Genomic DNA, 20,469 nt, shown 5'->3' with positions numbered 1-20,469 from the left:
AGACGATCTGGTGCTGCTGTCACCCACAAAAGAAGGTCTACAGCAACATCTGGACACCCTGCACACTTTCTGCCAAACATGGGCCCTATCGGTTAACCTTAAGAAGACTCGAGTCATGATATTCCAAAAAAAGCCCAGTAGCCAAAATCAACATCACCGTTTCAAACTAAACAACGTGCCCCTAGAACACACCAAGAACTACACATATCTTGGTATAAACATTAGTAACACCGGAAACTTAAACAAGGCTGTGAACGACCTGAGAGACAAGGCACGAAGAGCCTTTTACGCCATAAAAAAGAATATCAAAATTGACATCCCAACCGTAATCTGGTTGAAAATAATACAATCAATTATAGAACCAATCGCGCTGTATGGAAGTGAGGTTTGGGGTCCTCTCGCCAACCAAGAGTTCACCAAATGGGACAAACACCCAATAGAGATTCTGCAAACAGAAATGTGTAAAAACATTCTACGGGTACAGAGAAAAACTCCAAACAACGCCTGCAGAGCAGAATTAGGACTGTATCCTCTAATCATTAAAATACAAAAAAGAGCTTTAAAATTCTACACACACCTTAAGAACAGCGACACAGACACACTCCATCACAAAGCCTTAAGTCATCAAGAGCTGAGCCCAGAGAGAAACCCCTTCATCCAACTGATCTCACAACTAACTCTACAACCCCAAACATGCCCAAGTCAACCCCAAACCCCAGCCAGACTAAACCAAATGATGAAAAGACAAAAAGAGAAATATCTCCAACACTGGACAGAAGCAACAGCTCAGCAAAGTAAACTGGAATGCTATCTGTCACTAAAGAGAGAATATAAAGTGTCAGAATACCTCACAAGCGTATCAGACCCTAAACTAAGAAAAGTGTTGAGCATGTACAGACTCAGTGATCACCAGCTCACTGTAGAGACGGGCAGACACAGACACACATGGACACCGAGAGAAGAGCGACTGTGTCCACACTGCACACACAATCAAGTGGAAACAGAGCTGCACTTTCTCCTCTCCTGTCCCAACTACACACACATCAGAGAAACATTCTTCCCCCAGTTTACAAACTTACACAAAGACTTTGACCAGTTTCAACAAAAGGACAAGATCTCATACATACTGGGAGAAAAGTCAAGAAGCTCAAACCTGGCTGCAAGATATGTCAAGTCCTGCCACGACCAAAGAACAAGCAGCACAACACAACACAACACTGACAGAACAACACACACAAACTGACACTATCACCCTTATTGAGAACTTTAATTAAAACTCTTTTTCTGTTTATATTGAGATGTATATATATAGATTTTTACTTATAGACTTTTAATTTTATTCTATCTTATTTTTGATCTTAATCTGTATTTCTGCATGTTTATATTTAATCTTGTGCTTTGGCAATGTACATTTTCTTTTATCATGCCAATAAAGCTCCTTTGAATCTTGAATCTTGAATCTTGAGTGAGTGAGTGAGTGAGTGAGTGAGTGAGTGAGTGAGAGAGAGAGAGAGAGAGAGAGAGAGTGAGTGAGTGAGAGACACAGAGTGAGTGAGTGAGTGAGTGAGTGAGTGAGTGAGTGAGTGAGAGAGTGAGTGAGTGAGAGAGAGAGAGAGTGAGTGAGTGAGTGAGTGAGAGACACAGAGTGAGTGAGTGAGTGAGTGAGTGAGTGAGTGAGTGAGAGAGTGAGTGAGTGAGTGAGTGAGAGAGTGAGTGAGAGAGAGAGAGAGAGAGAGAGAGAGTGAGTGAGTGAGAGACACAGAGTGAGTGAGTGAGTGAGTGAGTGAGTGAGTGAGAGACACAGAGTGAGTGAGTGAGTGAGTGAGAGAGTGAGTGAGTTAGCGAGAGAGCGAGAGAGTGAGTGAGCGAGCGAGTGAGAGACACAGAGTGAGTGAGTGAGTGAGTGAGTGAGAGACAGAGTGAGAGAGTGAGTGAGTGAGTGAGAGACAAAGAGTGAGTGAGTGAGAGAGAGACAAAGAGTGAGTGAGTGAGTGAGAGACAGAGTGAGAGAGTGAGAGACAAAGAGTGAGTGAGTGAGAGAGAGACAAAGAGTGAGTGAGTAAGTGAGTGAGTGAGTGAGAGAGAGACACAGAGTGAGAGAGAGAGTGCGAGAGAAGCACAGGGTTACCTGTGGCCGTGAGTACAGTGTCTGTGGTGCTGCTCAGCTCCAGGAGGATCATGGGATACATGGGATGAAGCAGGAAGAGTCTGCGTAAAACCGGCTCAGCTGCAGCTGTCTGCCGAACACAAACACAAACGTTCACGCTCAACCCATTCACCAACACACCAAACCATCATGTGACGGATGTGAGGTTGCCTTGGTAACGTTCTGCGAATGAGAGAGCGGATCTCCCGCCCAAAAGAGGAACACCGATTGGCCCGATGCGGTCAGAACGGTCACATCTTCTACTGCCAGTCGAGGACACACAAACTCCGCCTCCCACAAGCTCCGCCCACGAGCACCGTCAATGATTTGCACCTGTCATTCAAAGGGATGTTCAGCGTCACATAAACTCGTAGTGCGTGTGCGTGTTAATGAGATGCTAATGAGATCCACACCTTCCTGACGCCATTGGCTGACTGATGAATGAGTAGATCAGGAACACCATCATCATTAAAGTGACCCGACGCCGGACGACTGCAAGCACACACACGGTGGTCAGATGTGTAGATGTTTGGTGTGTGTGTTGTGTGAGGTTTGTGATGTGTGTACCTGTGGATGGAGGTGAGATGGAGGGTCCATTCGGGGCGGCCGTCGCTCTCTCTCACCACAGACAGTCTGCTGTTCAACTCACACACCAGAATCCAATCACTGCGACTGGAGTTCTGCAGCCACGCGCCGTCCACATTATTGTTTGTGTGACACAGACCGGCCACCAGAGGAACCAACAACTCCACCTGCTCAGAGCCACTGACAAACACACAGAGAGAGAGAGATACGTGATGATGACTGTGTGGGTCTGTGTGTTACCGTTGCGTGTGTGTGTGTTACTGTTGTGTGTGTGTTACTGTTGTGTGTGTGTGTGTTACTGTTGTGTGTGTGTTACTGTCTTGTGTGTGTGTTAGTGTTGCGTGTGTGTGTTACTGTTGCGTGTGTGTTACTGTTGCGTGTGTGTGTTACTGTTGTGTGTGTGTGTGTGTTACTGTTGCGTGTGTGTTACTGTTGCATGTGTGTGTTACTGTTGCGTGTGTGTTACTGTTGCGTGTGTGTGTGTTACTGTTGCGTGTGTGTGTTACTGTTGCGTGTGTGTGTTACTGTTGCGTGTGTGTGTTACTGTTGCGTGTGTGTGTGTTACTGTTGCGTGTGTGTGTTACTGTTGCGTGTGTGTGTGTTACTGTTGCGTGTGTGTGTTACTGTTGCGTGTGTGTTACTGTTGCGTGTTACTGTTGCGTGTGTGTTACTGTTGCGTGTGTGTGTTACTGTTGCGTGTGTGTGTTACTGGCGTGTGTGTGTGTTACTGTTGCGTGTGTGTGTTACTGTTGCGTGTGTGTTACTGTTGCGTGTTACTGTTGCGTGTGTGTGTTACTGTTGCGTGTGTGTGTTACTGTTGCGTGTGTGTTACTGTTGCGTGTGTGTTACTGTTGCGTGTGTGTGTTACTGTTGCGTGTGTGTTACTGTTGCGTGTGTGTGTTACTGTTGCGTGTGTGTTACTGTTGCGTGTGTGTTACTGTTGCGTGTGTGTGTTACTGTTGCGTGTGTGTTACTGTTGCGTGTGTGTTACTGTTGTGTGTGTGTGTGTTACTGTTGCGTGTGTGTGTGTTACTGTTGCGTGTGTGTTACTGTTGCGTGTGAGTTACTGTTGCGTGTGTGTGTGTTACTGTTGCGTGTGTGTGTGTGTTACTGTTGCGTGTGTGTGTGTGTGTGTTACTGTTGCGTGTGTGTGTTACTGTTGCGTGTGTGTGTTACTGTTGCGTGTGTGTTACTGTTGCGTGTGTGTGTTACTGTCGAGTGTGTGTGTGTGTTACTGTTGCGTGTGTGTGTTACTGTTGCGTGTGTGTGTTACTGTCGAGTGTGTGTGTGTGTTACTGTTGCGTGTGTGTGTGTTACTGTTGCGTGTGTGTTACTGTTGCGTGTGTGTGTTACTGTTGCGTGTGTGTTACTGTTGCGTGTGTGTGTGTGTGTGACTGTTGCGTGTGTGTTACTGTTGCGTGTGTGTGTGTGTTACTGTTGCGTGTGTGTGTTACTGTTGCATGTGTGTTACTGTTGCATGTGTGTGTTACTGTTGTGTGTGTGTTACTGTTGTGTGTGTGTTACTGTTGCGTGTGTGTGTTACTGTTGCGTGTGTGTGTTACTGTTGCGTGTGTGTTACTGTTGCGTGTGTGTTACTGTTGCGTGTGTGTGTTACTGTTGCGTGTGTGTGTTACTGTTGCGTGTGTGTGTTACTGTTGCGTGTGTGTTACTGTTGCGTGTGTGTGTTACTGTTGCGTGTGTGTTACTGTTGCGTGTGTGTGTGTGTGTGTGTGTTACTGTTGCGTGTGTGTTACTGTTGCGTGTGTGTGTGTGTGTTACTGTTGCGTGTGTGTGTTACTGTTGCGTGTGTGTGTTACTGTTGCGTGTGTGTTGTCACCTGCTAATATGAATTTGTGATGTTGTGCTGCTGTTCCTCAGATGCTCCCAGCGGGGGTCCTTCAGTGTGATTTTGGAGATTGGTGTCCTGCCTGTTGCCTGACTGTAAATGTAGTGCAGTGACACGGCCTCCACAGTGCCTGAACACACAACATGACAATCATCCAGCAGGTAAGAAGCACACATCTGATCACACACACGCATGCACACAAACACACATTCAGAATCTCACCCAGTCCAAACAGAATGTAATAAGCTCCAGTCACAGTCTCATGCAGCAGTGGACCAATCAGCTTTCCCTGTGTTGTGAGGTTAAAGTTCACCGGCCGGCCAATCAGAGCTCCTGACCTCCCAGAGATCAACACCAGAGCCAAATCAGACACCTGCAAACACACATTAACACTCAGTGGATCAATCAATGTGTGTGTGTGTGTACATCTATCTTTATGAGGACCAGTTTGAGTTTTAGACCAGCAGAATGAGGACTAAGAGAGTAAAGTGAGGACATTTTCACTTTCTGAGACCCCTTTAAAGGACTGTTTGAGGGTCAAGACCTGGTTTTAGGGTTTAGGTTATAATCAGGTTTAGGTCAGGATTAGGGTTAGTCCTCATAAAGATAGCTGTGCAAACATGTGTGTGTCTGTGTGCGTCACCTGGTCTGCTGGCAGTGTTGCGATGAGTAAATCTGGGATTGTGTCTCCCTGTAGATCAGGAAGAAGAACAGCAGGAGACACAACATCCCCCACAGGTGCAGTCCACAACATTCTACCTGAAATCACCCACAACACAATTATCCACACACTCGTATCATCAATCACAGCTTGACACATTGTTGACATCTCTTGTCAAACTCTAATGACAGACACACTTCAGACTCTTTCCTCAGGAGAACTATCACAGACACACATGAGAACTCAATGAAACTTTCCATTTGCTCTCCAGTTAATCTTGTTGATGTTTGTGCGTATGTGTGCGTGCGTGCGAGCATGTGTGTGAGTATGTGTCCATGTGAGTGCGCGTGTGTGCATGCGGGGGCGTATGTTTGTGCATGTGTGTCTGTGCGCATGTATGCGTGCATGAGTGTATGCACGCGCCTATGCATGTGAGTGTACGCGTTTGCATGCATGCATGTGTGTGTGTGTGTGTGTGTGTGTGTGTTGAAGGATTTAATCATTTATTTAGTTTTGTCTTATATAGAGGTGAAGTCATAATATTGTTGATACCCAAGCTATGTGCTGATAATGAAGTGCTTGCAGCAGAGGAATGTGAGTCTGTGGGGGAGACGGGGCATCTTCAGCTGCAGTTGTTTAGGGGGTTGGGGGAGGTATTTGGAATGTTGTTTCAGAAGTGTTTTACAGGAACGAGATAAGGCAGAAGTTGGTGATTGGTGGAAACAAGGAAGATCCCGGCCCCCAGCAGAAGAGAGATCGGCGTGAAATAACAATAAATGCTGTGAATATGTGCTGTGGGGGTTGTTGTTCCTGGGAAGGACAGAGGAGTGTTGTCCAGCAACCCAGCGCGCAGAATTTTGTTATAATCTGATTAATAAACCTCAGTTTGATTAGAAATCGCCTCTTTCAAATTTTTGGACATTCAGGACAACTGTGTGTGTGTGTGTGCGTGCGTGTGCGCGCGTGTGTGCGTGTGTTTGTGCGTCTGTGCGTGCGTGCGTCTGTGCGTGTGTCTGTGCGTGCGTGTGTCTGTGCGTGCGTGTGTCTGTGCATGTGTGTCTGCAGCGTGCATGCGCGGATATGTATGCGTGTTTGTGCATGTTTGCATTCATGCGTTCATGTGTGTGTATATGTTCGTGGGTGTGTGTCTGTAGCGTGAATGCGCGCATGTGTATGTGCATGTGTGTGTAACCTGTGGAGGAGTTGACACTGATGATGTGTCCAGAGCTGATGACGACACAAGCTGATGATGTAGTTCCTGTGTGTAGTCCACACTGAACTGAGGTCAGTGTTTCTCTGAGCGTCTTCCTCCACAGCAGCTGCCCATCGACTCCACTCACCGCAACCACGCTGTACTCTACACAATCACACACACACACACTGTAACTCTCCACATCTGAGCCTTATGAGTGCTCGTGTGATGTGTGTGCGATCTTCTCACTTTTATTCTGGGTGTTCATTGGCTGACTGTCATTAGAAATGTTTCTGACGCCAATCAGCACATCGTCCAGTCCGTCTCCATCCACATCCCACAATGCAACAGGAGGCGATGTCACACCTGATAGAAAAAACTCACAGTCGAGCACGTACATCGCTGAGATTTCATTGGTTATGTGGTTACATGTCACTCACCCCCGACATCTCCGAGCAGACGCTCCCACGGTCTGTTGTGCGACGCCCCCTGCGGGCAGGGTACGAGAAACGCGCACAGCAGAATCACGAGCGCCGCACACGTCAACGGCAGCAGGAAGGCGGCGGTCCGCAGAGATCCTCGTACTCGCAACGCCTTCTCTTCAGAGTCTCCGCCCTGACTCTCTCCTGGCCCCGCCCCATCCGCCTCATGCCCCTCCTCCTCTCTCTGCACATGATGAGCTATCCACTCCTCCTCGTGAAACTCCTCCTCATTCACCAGCCGTCCCCTCAGCTCCGGTAAGACCGGACTCAGACCGTTCCGAGGATAATTCAGAACCAGATCATCGTCTTCAGTTTCATCCTCACTGTCCACCTGCGTCAGAGGGTCATACTCGCCCAGATCTGATGCCTTCTTTCCTACACACACACACACACACACACACACACACACACGCCATGTTTTCTATCATAATCAAGCTTGTGCTATTACATACTTGTGGTCTTTTAGTACAAACTGGGAGTTTAAGGATATAAACAACATGTATAAGCATTCAAAACGGACAGGGTCTCACTTCCATTACACATCAATGGTTAATATGACATCATCATTCTGCAGACTGGTTTTAAAGAGGGAGGGGTCTCTCACTAACTTCCTGTTTCAGTGGACATGACGTCAACGCATCAAACAAAGCTACACTTTCTAATGCACTTCACTGCGTGTTTAAACGTAATGACGAAACTCACACGTCTTAACAAACACACAATTCTAACAATTATTCAATGATTAGATCTGTACGTCTTTTATCCACTTGAGGACATTGGCGGCTCACAGGAGTGATGGTCATGTATTGATAATAGCAGTGTTTCTTTGCACATGAACCCAGCACATAGTGCTTTAATGATCTGCAGGAATGATTATTGTTTATGGTTTAATATCACGCGTGGCAATATTTCATATCGTTATTTCAACGTGTCGTTTAATTTCATGCGCACAGTAGTTCTTTCGCGTCGCGCTCACTGTATTTATTAAGGTTATCTGTGCGTGCTCAATTAAACCTCTAATCGATTAGAGTTCTGATCGGTTATGTTGACAAGCGTGTAGAGTTTTAAATGCACTCTCACGTTATAACGGCATATGCGTCTATGAATTGTTCCACATCAATGACGTCACTGATCAACGCACAAGGCGACAGCGCACGAGCGCTCGGTCACATCTGAGCTATCGCTACACTTTTATTATTACATCTCTGCCTTGTAAATAATGTTGAACTAACCTGGTAATTTCAGAGCGCGAGATAGAGCTGCAGCCATTGCGCGCGATGATAACAGCGCGGCGACGCGCGTTGTTCCCGCGGCGCTAGAGTAAAGAGCGTTAAATAGATGCATCATGGGAAATGAAGTCTTTTTCATTACAGCCCTGACAAAGTTTTAAGATGAAAGATGTTACGTTTTCTTCAATGGTCATGACGTCAGCTATTAAACCATGCAATAAATAATCAACGGATTTTGGGAACAGTTATTGGTTTTATTCTGACATTTACGACATATGAATCCAAAATAATACGAAATTGTTGTGATAGCGTTTTGGCTTGTGGGTACCTTGGACAAACAAATGTAATGTTTTATGACAACATTACATTATTTGGGGTATCATCATATATAAAATGTATAATTTATAATTTAGTCATTTGGCAGACGCTTAAAAGCGACTTACAGTGCACTTATTACAGGGACAATCCCCCTGGAGCAATATGGAGTAAAGTGTCTTGCTCAAGGACACACTGGTGGTGACTGCTGGGATTGAACCAGCAACCTTTGATTACCAGTTCAGTGGTTTAACACACTAGACCACCATCTCACATCTCATGTACGTGGATAAATATTTTATTTTTTATCTAAACTATACAGAATATTAAACAACCGTGGATCGTGCTTATCAAGTTATCCGTATAAAGGTATTAAATATTTTTGTGTACATATTTAGATTCACATCTTAAGACATTGAAGTTTTATCTACTGACTCTAAGTTTCTTTAATCATCACTCATTAGGGTCCGGGGCAGATCCTGGTACCGCGAGGCATCTCACTAAGTAGGTGAGTCACCTCAGCAGTCGGACCTGTGCCCTTACAAAAATTCCTCTCGCGAGTTTGAGCGAGGACACGGGCGTCACCCCGCGTCGTTATTTTCCTTACTCATCAGTTTAAGGCATGACGTGATGGAGCGCGAGACAGAGTACAGTACAGAATGCGCGTGTGTGCACAGTGATGGTGACAGAATGAGCGCGCGCGCAGTCACTCTTCTCTTCACTCATCACATGTGTGTCCGTCATTAGTACACTATAACACAAACAGTTACGAATTAAAATGTATTTTAAATGCTCAAAATTCGCCATTTAATCCCTGGTTGGAGGATACGAGCGGTGCATTGTGGGAAAGTGTATAACGTCACAGTCTGGCGACGCCGTGGGGGGAGGGCTGTCAACTTAGTTTTATTTTGTTTGTTTATATTATAATTAAGTCAACGTTATTGATTTGTGTGTCCTGCTTCGTCTAGATACATTTTCTAACCGAACACTTTAGAACATCCTTATACATTCAGGTATGTATAGAGTCTTCTCTTATTTATTTTCAAACGCGAATGTAAAGTTTCACACCTTGTTTATTTGAAGCAGGTTTGATGTGGTGGTGGTCAGCTGTGTTTGTCTAAAAATGAAATGTGTAAAGCAAGAGAATATCGAGAAAGTGAAATCAAAAGAAAGCACTTAACACACACACACTGTAATATATTCATGTTATATATATTTTATCGTCTACCAGATAATGACAAATGGATATATAATAAATAAATTAAATAAACCCTATTGTAAAGCAGCATGTTGTACATTCCGAAGGGTTAAGACGTCCTGAGACCTGGAATGGATGAAGGGTTTAGGGACCCAACAACTGCTTCTTGAAGTGGCCGTCGTGACGCAACTATCTGCCCAGACAATCATGGTGCAGTGAAGTGCGCATCAGTTGTAACCTTCGAAATTCAAGAAGGGAACTTTATAGTGGCCAGTTTTCAACATGTCGGTTTGGAACTTTCTTTTTACACGGCGGCCATTATTGTTCCTTTCCGAATTGCCCTTAAGAGGGCGGTATATGTCGATCGAACGCATCGATATTTGTCCCTCTCCGCTGGCCGTCTTGCGACTCCTTTGCCCCGCCCATATCTATTTCCGCTCACGCGTAGAGTTGTTCGAATGGGCTCCAGCGATCGCAGACATGGCGGATCTTTCTCTGGATGAAGTGATTCGGCGTCGAAATGTTAACGTTAGAGGTTCCAGTAAGAGGTATTTCTTTCGACACATTTTAAACAGCAGCCATTTTTAAACGCGGAGTTGTTTTTGGAAGTTTCTATGCTTTCGCGAGTCTGTTTATTAGCGCTGTTGTGTCTGGACGTGATGTCCCACCCTCTGCCATCGCTGATTGGCTTTCACGTCTAAACTCGTGTTATCATTGGCTTTCGCGCTACTCAAGGCCTTCATTGCGCTGTTGTTTGCGGTTAAACATTGTTTTCATTTAACTCATTTCTCAGTTTTAACAGGTTTAAACGAAGACTTTAACTTATCAGAGTTCTGCAGACTGCACGATATAAACCACAACCACACGATCTTGATGTGATGACTATATCACCTCGTGTTTTTAATATGCTGTGTTGAATGTTTGTGTTTTGCTTTCTGTTGAATTCCTGCATGATATACTCTTGTGTTTATGATAGTGAACGGTAGAACAATTACAGTAAATTATATTTAAAAAGTAAACAGTACAGTGTTTACTAACTTTTTGTTGTGTATATATGAGTTACATAGTGTAGTTATAACTGTAATAAACGGTTTATAGTAATATATAATACAGTATTTTTTCATGCCGTGGAGCTAATGAATTTATGGAAGTCCCTCTTCAGACATGTGTGATCAACATTGGCAAAAATGTAAATAAATCCGGAATGTTATAACAGGATCATGTAACTTGTGTTTTATCTGGGAATGTTTGTCCGTCCCACAGGCCCATGTATGGCAGAGGGGCGGTGTCGGTGGGCAGGGCCTTTGATGCCCGTCAGAAGATTGGCACCAGTGATGTCAGACAGCGACTAGGAGTGGGAGGAGCCACTGCAGGTGAATGCCTTGAGCGCTGTTTTTAATAAGCAATTCTGTAACTGCTACTCAGTTTTTCATCCACCTGTTCGTCCGTCCAGGGTTTCTGTTGAAGGACGCAAGAGAGAAACTGGGACAGAAAGATGCGCGCTCCCGCATCCGTGGCCGAGGAGGGGCTACCAGTGCGGTGCAGGACGCGCGGCAGATGTTAAACTCGCGTAAACAACAGCAGACACCTCTTACCGCAGTACAGTCTCAGCCCGCCAAGCCCACCGCTGCAGGAATACCACACATCCATATCCAAAATACCGCTCCAATCACCACTGCCGCCAGGAACTTTCCCACCAATCAGGGCCTGAGCTCCAGAGTCGGCGTGGCCTTGCAGCCAGGAGGCGGGATTTCAAAAGTAGTGGATGCACGCGATAGGTTGAGTTTGAAGAGAAGCGCCCCGTCAACAACCAATCAGAAAGCAGCACTTCTGAAGATAACCAAAACCATTCAGGTGAGCAGATTAGTATAGACAAATCTAAACTTCTACTTAAGACGCATGTTAAATGTGTGTGTGTTCAGCAGCAGAGGCCGGTGGGAATGACCAGCGGGATAAGAATCAATGTTCCTTCTAGAGCGTCTCAGGTGAGACTGACACGACACAATTTCACCACCATATTTCAATATTTTTTTAAAAGGAGTTTGATACTTCTGTGTGATTGTTTTGGAACCAATTAAAGGAGACAAATATTTTCGTCAAATGAGTGAGTGTGACTTAAGTGCAGATTGTGTAATGTTTGTGATGTTCTGTGTGTAGGAGGAGGAGGAGGAGGAGGAGGAGGATGATGCTGTGATGCCCAGCAAACAGATGAAGATCACTACAGCCAAAAACCTGCAGACACGAGTGAGACGCACAACATCACAACACACACACACACACATTGATCGAGGGTGTTGTGTGTATATTGATGTTGCTTACGTGTGTGTGTGTGTGTTTAGATGGGGTCAGGCTCTCTCTCGGCTCCGTTCACTAAGGTGGTGAAGAACGACTCTTACACACCAGCTTCAGTCTCTGTTCCGCCCTCTCGTCCAGCTGCCCGCCCCCCCACACAGACCCTGCAGCCCGTCTCCAGGACCACCGTTACTAAACAACCCATCGCTGGAGACCCCAATGCTCACACACCTGCTGCACAGGTAACACACACACACACACACACACACGTTATAAATGTGATGTGTGGTCATATTCTGTTTGAAAAGATTCACATGACACTGAATGTGTCAGTCAGTCAATGATGTGTTGTTTGTGTTTTGTAGCCTGTCTGTAGTCCACTGGAGGGCACAAAGATCACAGTGAATAACCTTCATCCCCGTGTCACAGAGGAGGACATAGTGGTGAGTAACACACACACACACTAACACATGTATGTTTTATTATTATACCCGTAGGGACAGTCCAAAGGAGTAATACATTTTTTACTATACAAACTGTATATTTTATCCCCAAACACAACCCCTAAACCTAAAGATCCTATTTTTAAATTTTCTATAATTTTGTACAATTTATAAGCTTTTGTGCCTGTGGGGACCCTGTAACACGGGTCCCTATGAGTTGGTGTGTATTCAGGTTTAGGTCCACACTAACATATAAAAGCCAACTCCACACACATTTGTGTGTTCATAACGAGCACATATCATCTGACTGTGTGTGTGTGTGTGTGCGTGTGCGCAGGAGTTATTCTGTGTGTGCGGCGCTCTGAAACGTGCACGGATGGTGAAAGTGGGTGTGGCCGAGGTTGTGTTTGTGCGTAAAGAGGATGCTGTCAGCGCGTACAGGAAGTACAACAACCGCTGTCTGGACGGTAACACAACAATCACTCATACCCAACACCAGCAGAAACAAATTCAGACATCATCATTTCACCCGATGGGGAGAAGAGTGAATCTCAGTTAACAGATGAATCTCTCTGTCTCTCGATCTCTCTCGATCTCTTTCTCTCTGCAGGTCAACCGATGAAGTGTAACCTGCACATTCAGGGAAACATCATCACATCAGAGCAGCCCATTTTACTGTAAGATCTCCTGCTGTCTCTCTCTCACATACACACATCTGTGTGTGTTTCTGTACACTGCTCAGTTACTGTCATCTCTCTCTCTCTGTGTCTCAGGAGGTTGAGCGATACTCCGGGTGCTGAGGGCTCAGGACAGAAGGAGGGCTCGTCTCGCTCCGGGTCCAGAACCTCATCCACCCCAGATGTGGATCCACAGACCATCCTGAAGGCTCTGTTTAAATCATCCAGTCAGCAGCCCAACCCCAGTGAGACGCCCGGATCCACGGCCTTCCGCATCAAGATTTAACACACACACACACACACACACACACAGAAGAGGATGGCTGCTTGGATTGTGTCTGTTTTTATTGTTGGGTTTTGATGATTTACTGGTTCATATGAAACACTTTGTTGTGTTTGATGTTTTTAATACTCTGTCATAGATCAGTATGTGTAATAATACTGGATCAGGTCTGTGCTGGACTTGTGTCTCTCTGTTGCTCTCTTTCTCATTTGTGACTTTATTCTCTAGATATTCTCCAGTAAAGATCTCACTTTATAACCGGTGTGTTTCTTCTGCTTTGATTGATCATTTGTACACATATTTAAGAAGAGGCTTAAGACTTGTCCCTGACTAAAATGAATGTGTGATCTGTCTTCACTGAAGAGAATGTAACAGAAACATCTTAAAGTATATTAGTGTCAATGTTGTGTCTCAAGACACACATCAATAGTGTTTTTTTCTAAGGCATTTTTATAAAAGCAGCACAAGAATGTTAGTTCAACGAAAGCACCAATCTGTGAAAAAGGTTTGGAGCTCATTTGCTATCAAGCAATGGACGACGGACCAGATAAATCTGTTAAAACTCATGTTGTCTTAAATCTAAATTTACATTTAGTCATTTGGCAGACGCTTTTATCCAAAGCGACTTACAGTGCACTTATTACAGGGACAATCCCCCTGAAGCAACATGGAGTAAAGTGTCTTGCTCAAGGACACACTGGTGGTGTCTGCTGGGATCGAACCAGCAACCTTTGATTTATCAGTTCAGTGGTTTAACCCACTAGACCACCATCTCCATAAATCTACTTCATTATATTGTTTTATTATCACTGTTACCATTTATTATGAACTTGTATAAGGATCCCATCCGAGCAGCTAAAAAAACAACATTTAGAGAAGTATATGTCTTTAATTAGAAAGAAACAAGTATTTGTAGTCCTAAAGTTAAAGAACTACAGTATCCGGAGCGCGTCACGGTTTCCGGCGAGGACTGTTGGCGTGAATGAAGATGGCGGCGTCCGGCAGCGAGCACGCGACTGTTATTCCAGGAGGTTTTACAGGTATTTCTAATACAATGTTAACAATAAATATATCGCCTTTGGGTTCGGAAGGGGCCGCAAGTCTTTATAACTAAAACAAACGATGTAAATGAAAACATCGCGAGATGACCTGATTCAGAATGTGTTTGGTCTCACTGCACAGTATACGCGGACTACAGACAGACAGACAGACACAGACAGACAGACAGACAGACAGACAGACAGACAGACAGAGACAGACAGACAGACAGACAGACAGACAGACAGACAGACAGACAGACACAGATAGACAGACAGACAGACAGACTGTGTTTCAGCTCTTTACAGAAACTCTTTTGTGGTTTGTTTTGTTTGTCAGTGTTGTCACTGAAGTTCAGAGAAGAAGATGCTGCAGCTCATCAGCTGTGTGTTAAAGAACATCGAGTCCGATCCGAGAAAAACATCAACAGACCTCAAGACAGAACACTCTTCATCCTCAACATCCCTCCATACTGCACACAGGTACACAACACACACACACAACAGAACACTCTTCATCCTCAACATCCCTCCATACTGCACACAGGTACACAATACACACACAACAGAACACTCTTCATCCTCAACATCCCTCCATACTGCACACAGGTACACAACACACACACAACAGAACACTCTTCATCCTCAACATCCCTCCATACTGCACACAGGTACACAACACACACACAACAGAACACTCTTCATCCTCAACATCCCTCCATACTGCACACAGGTACACAATACACACACAACAGAACACTCTTCATCCTCAACATCCCTCCATACTGCACACAGGTACACAATACACACACAACAGAACACTCTTCATCCTCAACATCCCTCCATACTGCACACAGGTACACAACACACACACAACACACACACACACAACAGAACACTCTTCATCCTCAACATCCCTCCATACTGCACACAGGTACACAACACACACACAACAGAACACTCTTCATCCTCAACATCCCTCCATACTGCACACAGGTACACAACACACACACACACACAACAGAACACTCTTCATCCTCAACATCCCTCCATACTGCACACAGGTACACAACACACACAACAGAACACTCTTCATCCTCAACATTTCTCCATACTGCACACAGGTACACAACACACACACACAACCAACACACACACAACACACACACACACACACAACAGAACACTCTTCATCCTCAACATCCCTCCATACTGCACACAGGTACACAACACACACACACACAACAGAACACTCTTCATCCTCAACATCCCTCCATACTGCACACAGGTACACAACACACACACAACAGAACACTCTTCATCCTCAACATCCCTCCATACTGCACACAGGTACACAACACACACACACACACAACAGAACACTCTTCATCCTCAACATCCCTCCATACTGCACACAGGTACACAACACACACACAACAGAACACTCTTCATCCTCAACATCCCTCCATACTGCACACAGGTACACAACACACACACACACACACAACAGAACACTCTTCATCCTCAACATCCCTCCATACTGCACACAGGTACACAACACACACACACAACAGAACACTCTTCATCCTCAACATCCCTCCATACTGCACACAGGTACACAACACACACACACACAACAGAACACTCTTCATCCTCAACATCCCTCCATACTGCACACAGGTACACAACACACACACAACAGAACACTCTTCATCCTCAACATCCCTCCATACTGCACACAGGTACACAACACACACACAACAGAACACTCTTCATCCTCAACATCCCTCCATACTGCACACAGGTACACAACACACACACAACAGAACACTCTTCATCCTGAACATCCCTCCATACTGCACACAGGTACACAACACACACACAACAGAACACTCTTCATCCTCAACATCCCTCCATACTGCACACAGGTACACAACACACACACAACAGAACACTCTTCATCCTCAACATCCCTCCATACTGCACACAGGTACACAACACACACACAACAGAACACTCTTCATCCTCAACATCCCTCCATACTGCACACAGGTACACAACACACACACAACAGAACACCCTTCATCCTCAACATCCCTCCATACTGCACACAGGTACACAACACACACACACACAACAGAACACTCTTCATCCTCAACATCCCTCCATACTGCACACAGGTACACAACACACACAACATAACACTCTTCATCCTCAACATCCCTCCATACTGCACACAGGTACACAATACACACACACACACAACAGAACACTCTTCATCCTCAACATCCCTCCATACTGCACACAGGTACACAACACACACACACAACAGAACACTCTTCATCCTCAACATCCCTCCATACTGCACACAGGTACACAACACACACACACACAACAGAACACTCTTCATCCTCAACATCCCTCCATACTGCACACAGGTACACAACACACACACACACACACACACACAACAGAACACTCTTCATCCTCAACATCCCTCCATACTGCACACAGGTACACAACACACACACAACAGAACACTCTTCATCCTCAACATCCCTCCATACTGCACACAGGTACACAACACACACACTGCACACAGGTACACAACACACACACTGCACACAGGTACACAACACACACACTGCACACAGGTACACAACACACACACTGCACACAGGTACACAACACACACACTGCACACAGGTACACAACACACACACTGCACACAGGTACACAACACACACACTGCACACAGGTACACAACACACACACTGCACACAGGTACACAACACACACACTGCACACAGGTACACAACACACACACTGCACACAGGTACACAACACACACACTGCACACAGGTACACAACACACACACTGCACACAGGCAGGTTTGTCAGTGGTCTTTGTGGCAGAGCTGAAACATGTGCACAGATAGCTTCATGCAGTAACTTAAGTTCAGTGCACTTATTAGACATCACAAGACACTGCTGATCTGCTGATGACTTTATTTAGTTCTGAGCATATTGAGATGTGTGTGTATTCTCACAGTTGTTGTGTTTCTGTTGTTGTTAGAGTGTGGTCACAGATATGTTCCAGCAGTTTGGAGCAATCGAGTCTGTAGAGCTGTGTGAGAGACCAGGAGAGAGTAAATCCAGCTCCAGTAACCTGTCCAAACTCTTCAGACCTCCAGAGAAATATGTAACGCACACACTCACTCACACACACACACACCATAACACACCGAGGAACATCACATTACACTGACTAATGTGTGTGTATGTGTGTAGTGTTTCAGAGTGGGGTATGTGGTGTTTAAAAAGGCCTCCAGTGTGACAGCAGTGAAGTGTCACCCACAGAGCAGCCCACTCATCGTCTCCACTAAAGAACGGCCCGTCAAAACCGGCATTGACAGTGAGTCACACCCACAAGTGTGTGTTTGTGTTGTGTGACATCACATAATGATGATTGTGTACCTGTAGAGTGGATCGAGCAGTATTCACAATCAGTGATTCCAGGTCAGACTCTGCAAACAGCCGTCGATGACTTCATGAATGAGTTTGACAGACAAAAGAAAGAGGTGACATCACAGACACGCTTAGAAATGCTTCACTGTGATTGGTCAACTGATCGACCTCTGACCTCGCTTCATTTGATTGCCCTTTGATCATGGATGAGGTGTGTTTGTTAGGAGGAGCGTCTGAAGGTGGCGGAGGAGGTGGAGGAGGAGCAGGAGGAGGAGGAGGAGGAGGGCTGGGTCAAAGTGAAGAAGGGCATTCGTGGCGTTAAGGCCCGCCCACACAGCCAGGCGGCCAATGAGAAAACGCTTCGGAAAGAAAAAGCTAAGAGCGAACGGAAGGAGCTGGTGAACTTTTACTCGTGGCAGCACAGAAACACTCAGAAAGAACGTAAGTGATGACAGGCCCGTAGCCCACCCCTCACCCTCAGAGGGGCAGAATTAAGTTTTGTTTGTTTATTATTGTAGCCTGATAAAAAAGTCTCTTTTAAATCACAAACCTTGTTACATTTGGGGAAGTCTTTTTATTTGAAAGTCCCTGTGAACAGGAAGTTGCGATCATTTTTACTTCTGTATTTTGACGCATTTCTGAGTTAAAAGCCATTTCTGATGAGAAAAATTGTGGGCGTAGCTTTCGTCGTTCTCTGCGATTTGATTGGATGTATAAAAACAACCGTTGCATTTTGAAATGGAACTGGCAGCCGACTGACAGTTAAAGGGGAGGAGTTAATATAGATCTCTGGACAGAACCTGCCTTGTGTTGTTCTGGGACATTTGATGAAAAAAACACATTTTGTGCATAACATTACAATATTACTGATTGTTGACATGCCAGAAGACAAGATAATCCAGCACAACATTTGAGCATAAAAAGTCACCAAAAATGAACCTCATAATTAAATAGTAAATGTGGGGAAAGGGCGAAAGGTCCACTTCTTGAGAAGAAGGACCACTAGGCTGGCTACAGGTCTAATGTCCCCTGCTGACCTGTCACTCATCCATGTGTTTCAGATCTCGCTGAGCTGAGGAAGAAGTTTGAAGAAGACAAACAGAAAATTGCTTTACTGCGAGCGCAGAGGAAATTCAAACCCTACTAACAAACATTTACCCACATTCCCCTGCACGCTATACTTATAACATATGACATCATCTCTGTTAACACAAACTCTGAAGCCGTTCTGTTGAATTTTCCTATTTGTGTGAGTTTTTTGTACTACAGTTGTTCTAAATTGTGCGACTTAAATAAAGAAGTTTAAACCCCACTCTCAAATACTCTAAGCTTTCTGATGTCAAAATCTAAACATCAACAAAACTCTCATGACATCACTACACTTTTACTATAATTAAAGTATCTTTACATCACCGTAGTACATATGAATGCAGTATTTACTACAGTTTACTTCAAGAAATCAAATGAATCATATTAAACACTACAAATATTTTTTTCATGGTGGCTTCATCCACCATCAATGTTGTCATTATTTGTTTTGGACTGTCTGTGTTTTGCCTGTAAATTTTAAGTCCCACTGCATAACATCATTTTATCACTTAAACTCGTGTTTAAGCATTAAGGTAGCTCATGTAGAAGTTTTGTTCTGTGATGATCATTTCTTCATGCCTTAAAATTACTTTAATGGAACTGTACAGCCTTGCTTATTCATGAATAAGGACTTTAGTCCCCGCCTCCATTCAATCATGTGAGCTCTGTGCATTGATTATAGTTAGGCTGGAATACACTACAAGAGTATTTGTGATGCATCCGCCTTGAATAAATAAAAAAACTACAAGACTTTTCAAATCTAAGCCTATTAAAAAAAAGACAATTGACTAGACTAGGCATCACACACTTGCAGACTTTTTGAAAGTTTGCAGAGAAAAACAGGGCATCACACACTACGCGATAAAATCTGATAAAAGACTTTCTGCAACAAGTCCAGATTGAAAATGTGAGCAAAAGTCTTGTAGCCTGACAGGTAACCTGCTGCAGAACTAGTTTCCCCGCATACACTGCCATAGCAACTGAGTTCAAACTAATTTAAGTTTACTTTATGAAACCAAATCGACTGACAATAGGTCTGAGTTAAGGCTGAAATTCACCACAAGACCTTTGCTCAGATTTTCTGGACATGTTGCAGAAAGTCTGTGTCTGTGTGCAGATTTGATCAGTTCATGTGTTTCTATCTGAAACTTTCAAAAAGTCTGCAAGTGTGTGATGTAAGGCAGCTGGAAAAGTCCTAAGATCTAAGGTTGTTTGTGATGCTAAGACAGAAAACAATCAAACCCCATTTGTTGCTAGATTCTGAGGAATGATATCCTTCCCTCCCCTCAGGGGTTTTTGATGCCCAGGAATTGAACCCCCTCTTCTTATCACACCTCTCCCCTTCATCTCTTCACGCCCTGATCACTTGGAAAATGCTTACGCTTTATTCTGTGTATATCATTTATTGTCATAGTATGAAGTTTTGATGATTCATGTTTGGTATTGTTTTAAAGGTCATGGTGTGATGGCTAAAAAGGTCTAGTTCTTTCAAATCTAACAGAGTATATTAAAACTGTTTAACTCTA

The 20,469-nt window shown here is 44.6% G+C and overlaps 3 protein-coding genes and 1 non-coding gene across 9 annotated transcripts in view; 2 read left to right on the top strand and 2 right to left on the bottom strand.

Moving 5' to 3' along the window:
- Positions 1 to 8,269, bottom strand: part of LOC130426940 (protein FAM234B-like) — a 19,181-nt gene extending 10,912 nt beyond the window's left edge. For both annotated transcript variants that reach the window (XM_056753953.1, XM_056753954.1), the window contains exons 1-11: positions 8,145 to 8,269; positions 6,871 to 7,287; positions 6,680 to 6,796; positions 6,431 to 6,595; positions 5,221 to 5,336; positions 4,800 to 4,950; positions 4,569 to 4,707; positions 2,714 to 2,911; positions 2,560 to 2,638; positions 2,318 to 2,479; positions 2,129 to 2,237 (exon numbers count right to left, since the gene is read on the bottom strand). In XM_056753953.1, coding sequence (XP_056609931.1) covers positions 2,129 to 2,237; positions 2,318 to 2,479; positions 2,560 to 2,638; positions 2,714 to 2,911; positions 4,569 to 4,707; positions 4,800 to 4,950; positions 5,221 to 5,336; positions 6,431 to 6,595; positions 6,680 to 6,796; positions 6,871 to 7,287; positions 8,145 to 8,259 — 1,768 coding nt within the window. In that variant the 5' untranslated portion in view covers positions 8,260 to 8,269. The remainder of the gene's footprint in view (positions 1 to 2,128; positions 2,238 to 2,317; positions 2,480 to 2,559; positions 2,639 to 2,713; positions 2,912 to 4,568; positions 4,708 to 4,799; positions 4,951 to 5,220; positions 5,337 to 6,430; positions 6,596 to 6,679; positions 6,797 to 6,870; positions 7,288 to 8,144) is intronic.
- A 656-nt stretch (positions 8,270 to 8,925) lies between these two features.
- LOC130427011 (U12 minor spliceosomal RNA) lies at positions 8,926 to 9,080 on the bottom strand. The gene has a single exon (XR_008907259.1). It is a non-coding gene; the product is annotated as a U12 minor spliceosomal RNA (small nuclear RNA).
- A 127-nt stretch (positions 9,081 to 9,207) lies between these two features.
- On the top strand, positions 9,208 to 13,601 carry LOC130426319 (polymerase delta-interacting protein 3-like). 5 transcript variants are annotated; one of them, XM_056753028.1, is made up of 10 exons: positions 9,208 to 9,469; positions 10,918 to 11,027; positions 11,108 to 11,508; positions 11,577 to 11,639; positions 11,812 to 11,898; positions 11,994 to 12,188; positions 12,312 to 12,389; positions 12,727 to 12,856; positions 13,000 to 13,066; positions 13,163 to 13,601. In XM_056753028.1, the coding sequence occupies exons 2-10, from the start codon at positions 10,922 to 10,924 to the stop codon at positions 13,350 to 13,352; spliced, it is 1,317 nt and encodes a 438-aa protein (XP_056609006.1). In that variant the 5' UTR covers positions 9,208 to 9,469; positions 10,918 to 10,921; the 3' UTR covers positions 13,353 to 13,601. The 5 variants fall into 5 exon arrangements, with proteins under 5 accessions (XP_056609006.1, XP_056609003.1, XP_056609004.1 ...); XM_056753025.1 differs by lacking the exon at positions 9,208 to 9,469 and adding an exon at positions 10,066 to 10,202 and having other exon boundaries at positions 11,580 to 11,639; XM_056753026.1 differs by lacking the exon at positions 9,208 to 9,469 and adding an exon at positions 10,066 to 10,202 and having other exon boundaries at positions 11,815 to 11,898.
- Positions 13,602 to 14,309: 708 nt separating this feature from the next.
- On the top strand, positions 14,310 to 19,168 carry LOC130426466 (ribosomal RNA-processing protein 7 homolog A-like). Its single transcript, XM_056753268.1, has 7 exons — positions 14,310 to 14,389; positions 14,727 to 14,869; positions 17,463 to 17,588; positions 17,678 to 17,801; positions 17,870 to 17,967; positions 18,079 to 18,295; positions 18,916 to 19,168. Exons 1-7 carry the CDS (start codon positions 14,332 to 14,334, stop codon positions 18,999 to 19,001), a joined length of 852 nt encoding a protein of 283 aa, XP_056609246.1. The 5' UTR covers positions 14,310 to 14,331; the 3' UTR covers positions 19,002 to 19,168.
- The last annotated feature ends 1,301 nt before the right edge of the window (positions 19,169 to 20,469 follow it).

The sequence above is a fragment of the Triplophysa dalaica genome, chromosome 7 (assembly GCF_015846415.1).
Source record: "Triplophysa dalaica isolate WHDGS20190420 chromosome 7, ASM1584641v1, whole genome shotgun sequence".
Lineage (NCBI taxonomy): Eukaryota > Metazoa > Chordata > Actinopteri > Cypriniformes > Nemacheilidae > Triplophysa > Triplophysa dalaica.
The sequence above is the reverse complement of the archived record's forward strand: the minus strand, read 5'-3'. Positions and strand labels throughout refer to the sequence as shown.

Coding starts and splice junctions, on each gene's coding strand:
- LOC130426466 (XM_056753268.1), top strand. CDS start 14,332: ATGAAGATGGCGGCGTCCGGCAGCGAGCACGCGACTGTTATTCCAGGA. Junction 17,968..18,078: donor TTGACAGACAAAAGAAAGAG/GTGACATCACAG, acceptor TGTGTTTGTTAG/GAGGAGCGTCTGAAGGTGGC. Junction 18,296..18,915: donor CAGAAACACTCAGAAAGAAC/GTAAGTGATGAC, acceptor CATGTGTTTCAG/ATCTCGCTGAGCTGAGGAAG.
- LOC130426319 (XM_056753024.1), top strand. CDS start 10,135: ATGGCGGATCTTTCTCTGGATGAAGTGATTCGGCGTCGAAATGTTAAC. Junction 10,203..10,917: donor GTTAGAGGTTCCAGTAAGAG/GTATTTCTTTCG, acceptor TCCGTCCCACAG/GCCCATGTATGGCAGAGGGG. Junction 11,899..11,993: donor CCAAAAACCTGCAGACACGA/GTGAGACGCACA, acceptor GTGTGTGTTTAG/ATGGGGTCAGGCTCTCTCTC.